Genomic DNA, 6000 nt, shown 5'->3' with positions numbered 1-6000 from the left:
CTTACATAAGAGATTTATTGGAGGAGAAGGACAGAACGTTTGCTACATCTGAGCAGAAAGACTCGCGGAGGGCTGAACTGAGGGGAAGCCTTTTATATGTTGTTTTGGAGCATGCGCAGTGAGCTTATTTTGGAAAGTATCTTGAAATAGAAACATTGTTTGGCAGTTAAACCGCCGAGTCTCCTGGGATTTCCAAGTCTCTGAGCTCCGCTCCAGGTCAAACCAGGGATGGGTAGTTTTCCGTTACAGTCAAGGTCAGGGTGTACTTTCCCTATAGTTCTGTCTCCAGCTAGTGGGCTACAACCTTAGCAGCTAAGCCTGTCCTCTGATCCCCCCCCCCCCCCCCCCCCACTGAGCAGCATAGCTCAGACCCAAGGTTCAAAAGGCTCAGGAAAGTATTATGTATGTGATGAAAGAAGACGTTAACTCCATTTTGGGCTTGGTCTCCATTATAGGACTAAGCCTGACCTAGGCCTGACCCTGAGACTTCTGTTCCGGGAACAGACCATAAAAATCAACTTCCCGAAAGGCAGCCCAGAGATAACCACTGGAATGTGGAGAACTCTTATCTCAAGACTGGCCATCTGTGCTTGACACCCTTATATGGTTTAGGTATTTTACTTTGTGGCTCAACGTTCATCACACAGGAATGCAGTTCACTTGCCACCTGGCCATAGGCCAATCAAAAACTGACCCCTGTGACTGCCTTTCTGCCCACCAATCAGGTTTTAGATTACCTAACTCTTTGCTGGAATTCCCCTCTTTACCCATAAAAAGGCCTGAGAGCTGACATCATCCATGCTTGCTGCTCTGTCAAGTGGCTGACCCCTGCATGCCGGATTTTTGCTTTCTTGAAACACTCTTGCAGATCTTATGGGTGAGTGGTGGCAGACTTAACAACGACAAGTTGTAACTGAGACCTCTGCCCCCTATCTGAGTCCAGCAGGAGCAGCGGCAGGTGGCCCTCCAGGAGTGGCTCTTTTTTTTTTTTTTCCGACAGGCTTTCTCTGTGTAGCCTTGGCTGTCCTAGACTTGCTTTATAGTCCAGGCTGGCCTCGAATTTACAGCGATCCGCCTGCCTCTGCTTCCCGAGTGCTGGGTTTAAAGGCGTGCTACCACGCCCGGCTGCAGGAGTGGTTCTTAAGGAGAGAACAGGGGAAGTTTGTGATAGGACGAGTCAGTAAGTTCTGATTGGACATGTTAGTCAGTTTACCCAAATAAGAACATTTGATAGCTAGACCTAGGTGGTCAGCCTCAGGAGTGAGTCAAGCACGAGGAGGCCGAATGAGTTTAGTGGTTTAGCAAAAGAGAAGGCGTGGGCAGCAGGACCTGTGCCGTGTTTGGGTCTGTCAGAACACTTCAGCATTTCCTACGTGTTTTTCTTTTCTTAGGCTGAGATTGTAGAAACCAAACCAACGCCATTTTGTGTTCAGGACCTGAGAACTTCACTCCCACCCACCCCACCCCCCACCCCTGGGCCCCCAACCTGGAGTTCCTCATGAGTTTCCAGGGAGAGCCACAAACTTGTAGGTAGCAACCGTTCCTAGGAGGATGCACCTGGGGCCAAACAATCAGAGCTAAGTAGGACAGGTCACAGTGACCAGAATAAACAAAAAATGTCCCCCTGCGGTCTGGCCCTGATCCTCCCGCCCCTCAGCTTAAAGGGCAACATTCCTGTACCTCTCTAACCTATCATGTATCAGCAACGCCTGCAGTTTTTTCCCTCACAAACCCTGTCCCCCCCTATGCTAGGGGCCGCCATCTTCCCTACTCATGAGGGGGCTAATGGCCCTGGCTCTGAGCTTGATCTTGATCAATAAATGAGACTCTGTGATTTGCATCCCGCTGGTCCCTGGTGGTCTTTAGGGGTTTCACGACTTGGGCATTACAAAATAAGGTCTCTCTGTAGGATCCTATGTTGGCTAGGCTGGACTCATTCACTCACAAAGATCTGAGAGCTAAACAAAAGCCCCTCTGCCCTGTACCTTATCAGCTCAAGGCCGACTTCCCCTTTATCCCCTTACCCAATTATGTGAAAATCCTACAATGTAACGGCTATAGCAGATGGAAAATTTGGATAAGATCCCCCTGCAGCACAGCTCAAAGGCCCTCTGCCGCAAACCTTATCAGCGCTAAGGCCCGCTTCCCCTATATCCCTTACCCAATTACGTAATGCCAAGGCTTGGGTTTGTGGGTTTTTTTTGCCTGTATAAACCCTGTACCTTAAGGAGGGGGCGCTGCCACCTTCCTCAGCTCTTGGGGAACGGACAGCCCTTGCTCCGGAGTTTGCTCAATAAAAAGACCCTGTGTGAATTGCACCTGGCTGTTCTCTGGAGGTCTAAGACGGTTTCGTGATTTGGGCATAACAGATCCACCTGCTTCTTCCTCCCAGGTGCTTGGGATTAAAGGTGCGTGCCACTAAACACAGCAGAGGGTGCAAATTTCTTCATGTACTTTATAGAAGATGATGCTGTCCCACCTGGAGATCATTGGTTATGAGAATACCATCCACAGAATTGCAACTTGTCTGAAATGCAGTTTCAGCCCCATCCAAACCGATCGAATCTGGAATATTTCCGCCAGAGCTCGGCTTTTCACTCCAGGTGATTCTCTGCAAATTCTTGGTGCAGGGCCAGGCTTCTCTCTCCTCTCAGACTTCAGAAGGAGCAGCTGCCCGTCCGGCACTAGGACCCGGGCCGTGGCGCCGGCGCCCGTGGGCGGAGCGCGGAGCCAGCTGGATCCGCCCCGGCCCAGGCCGCCACCAAAGCTCCGCCGGGTCCGCGCTCGGCGGAGGCCTCGGTCTGAGCTCTGGGCGAGCGAGCACCCGCGGGACCGCAAGGCGGCCGCCCAGCGACTTTTGTTCTGCGCCCGCGGGTCGGGGCGCGTGGCTGGGGTCCCGGCGCAGCTGCGCTCGCAGCGCGGTAGGGTCGGGCGCGGCTGCGGTTGTCGGCCGGAGGTGGCCAGCAGGCGGGCTTGTTGCCGCTGCGCCGTCCTTCCCGTCTCGGAGGCAGAAGCGGAGCTTTGTTTTGCTCTTCGGTTCCTTTCTGGCTCGCTTTCCGCCGCGCATCCGCCCCTGCGACCCAGCGGCGTTGCCGTGCGCTCCGCCCTCAGGCGCCCAGGCCTGGGTGAGCGCCGCGGCCCCCAGCATCTCGGAAGCAGCTTGCATTTGTGGTACTTTTGAGGACCTTCCTAGAAAAATGGAAAAACAGGTGAAGTGCATGAGCTTGGCGTGCATTCAGTAGGCCACCTACAGAACTTGGGTGGGGATTTAAGTTGTCTGCTAAATGCGTTGTTTAAGGGGAATCTTAAGTTTGCTTCTTGTTAAAATGCAGGTATGCTAAGGTCGTAGTTACTGCTCACTTCAGCGCCAGTCAAGTCCCCTTTTATCAATCCAGTAAAATTGCTAAAGAACTGTTCTTGCTTTGGAATTGTAGGACAATAGGGCTTGGGGGCGCGCTCGGGTTCTAGTTGCAAGGACTATTTTGAGACCAGCTTGGTTCTTCGGATAGTTTCGGTTTTGGCACACCTAATACCAATTCAGCAGATTTAGTATGTTCTCAGTACCACTTTAAGGAAAATAGATTTTAATCTTAAAAATGTTCCTTGCTTTTCTTAGGATCAAGTGCGTGAACATACTCCTTGTGGAAGAGACTAAAAGGTAAAATTTTATTTACAGATAAGACTGCCACTTTTAAAAGTCACGCTGCTGAATGATTTCACATTATACCTTGGAGTGATTTATTTTGGAATAAAGAATATTATCGAACCAGCACTGTTAAACCTACAAACTTGGCCTGGTATGATTTGCATGCCTGTAATTCCAGCATGTGGGAGACCAAGGCAGGCAGATGTCTTGAGTTCAAGGCTAGCCTGGTCTACATAGCAAATTCCAGTTTAGCCAATACTATTTAATGAAAGACTCAACTCCCCCCCCCCAAAAAAAAGAAAAACAAAAAAACAAACCAAAACCAAACTAACCCCTTACAGAACGGTGGGACTCTGGATTTGATGACAAAGCTTAAGAAAGAATGTTGTTGATATGGTACTTAACAATTATTATTATTATTTTTGCCTTTGTGAAATAGAGGCTAGAGATTTTTTAAAAATTTCTTTTCACTTCATTTTATTTTTATAATTTTGGCACTGTTGGAGATGGGCCTCTGGGACAGATTACTGCCCTGGTAGATATTATGTCAGGTGGTAAATTAAAGTTACCGAGGCAGAGGCTAGCTCTTACTGTTGATAGGAATGTAGTACCAGGGACTGTTTATTATTTTTAAATATTTTTTGAAGATTTGCTTTATTTTATAAGCATACATGTTTTGCCCACATGTAAGTGACTTCGTGTGTTTGGGGTGTGGAGCCCAGAAGGGTTCCCTGGAACTGGAGTTACAGGCAGTTGTATGTACCGTGCTGGGACCTGAACTCAGGTCATCTTCCAGGACCACAAGAACTCTTTCGCTGTTGAATCATGCCTTTCAGTGGTCACTGACCTCTGGGGTTCCAGACCATGAGCGTAATGCTTTGTTAGAAAGCCTCTTCTGCTAACAGGCCTGTGGCTTCTGCAGGTATGTTACCTGGGTCCAGGCCTTGCTTGGTGCCTTCACTTGGCTTCACTACTCACTGTAAAATCTGAGAATTTTACTTTCCTGCTTCAGCTTGCTCATCTGTAAAATGGGATAACCTACATTTTGGGACTGTGGTAAGTTACAAGCTTCATTATTAGGCCGTGTGTGATGCTGCAGCCTTTATTCCAGCACAGTTCCAGGCCAGCCTAGTTTATATATCAGACTCTGTCCAGAAAAACCATCCCCAAACAAAACCAACCAGCCAGCCAACCAATTAGAACACTCTTAAAATAGCTCCTGGCACATAGTAACTGCTTAATAGAGTTTAGGATAGAGGAAGTTTATTTTTTATGGCCTTAGACATTTTAAAGCTACACTGTCTCATAGGCAATTCAACTTGCTAATTTAAATTCAAAATAAATGAACAGACTCATATTAAACTCATCTTGTAACCTAGGCTAGCTTTCGGTAGCAGTCCCCCCCCCCCACACTGTGGAGGACCTTCACTCTGAGAAACTGTAAAATTATAAGATATAGGATGCTTGTTTGCTTGCCCAACCTTGCTTGCCTAGAGCCTAAACTTCTGACCCCAGCAGCTGCTGTAGGGATCCACACCCAAGTTCCCACAAGAGGTCTCCCAATGACAGATGTCCTAATGCCCATATGGTTTAACAGGATAAGCAGCCCCACCTGCTTTGTGGTTTTTGCCTTTAAACTAACCTGTACCAGCTGGTCGGGGTCCTTCGCCTCTCAAGTGCTGAGGGACCTTGACACGTCAGAAATAAACCTTTGCTTTTGCATCAGTGCGTTGTGTGTTTCCAGTGGTCTCTCGCGACGACCCCCTTCCCGAGTTGGACGTGAGGGTCCAACAACTCCTGATCCTCTGGTCTTCCTGAATGTCAGGATTAACTTTGCTCTGCGAGACCCTCCTCCATACTTGTTGTTAGTGAATTGCTTGGCTACAGTAATCTTGCTCTAGTTTTCCCCTTTTACCTGTTTGATTGGTTCCTTATGCCTTGTACATTATCAGTGCTTTGATTTTAGGAACTGAGCTGTTTAGGGAATTGTCCTCTTGTTAAACTTTACTAAAAGTGAACTTCAAGAGTTTTGGTCTTAGCAGTCTTCTCTTTTTCTTTGGAAACTAATCCATGTAAAACAGTAGGAAGCATTTAGTTTGAGGTAAAACAAGAATTTGTACCAAACCTGACTATAGAAATGCAAACTAGGCCGGGAGGTGGTGGCATTTGCTTTTAATCCCAGCACTTGGGAGGTAGAGGCAGGCAAATTGCTGTGAGTTTGTGGCCAGCCTGGTCTACAAAGTGAGTTCAGGCTACACAGAAAAACCCTGTCTCAAAAAACGAGAGAGAGAGAGAGAGGGAGGACGGTGGGGGGGGGGGGGGCGGGAGGGAGAAATGCAAACTTAAAAAAAACC

At 48.3% G+C, this 6000-nt stretch overlaps 2 protein-coding genes across 2 annotated transcripts in view; both read left to right on the top strand.

Annotated features, from left to right (window-relative positions):
* The first annotated feature begins 391 nt into the window (after window positions 1-391).
* LOC311587729 (uncharacterized protein) lies at window positions 392-3206 on the top strand. Its single transcript, XM_084764869.1, has 2 exons — window positions 392-877; window positions 2393-3206. Exon 2 carries the CDS (start codon window positions 2465-2467, stop codon window positions 3179-3181), a length of 717 nt encoding a protein of 238 aa, XP_084620995.1. The 5' UTR covers window positions 392-877; window positions 2393-2464; the 3' UTR covers window positions 3182-3206.
* The window catches only part of RESF1 (retroelement silencing factor 1), a 26152-nt gene continuing 22929 nt past the window's right edge, over window positions 2778-6000 (top strand). The window contains exons 1-2 of the mRNA XM_084764850.1: window positions 2778-3209; window positions 3617-3658. The gene's annotated coding sequence lies outside the window, so the exon portion shown is untranslated. The remainder of the gene's footprint in view (window positions 3210-3616; window positions 3659-6000) is intronic.

The sequence above is a fragment of the Acomys minous genome (genome assembly GCF_964271855.1).
Source record: "Acomys minous genome assembly, chromosome: 17".
Lineage (NCBI taxonomy): Eukaryota > Metazoa > Chordata > Mammalia > Rodentia > Muridae > Acomys > Acomys minous.
This window is presented reverse-complemented; position numbering and strand designations above follow the sequence as displayed.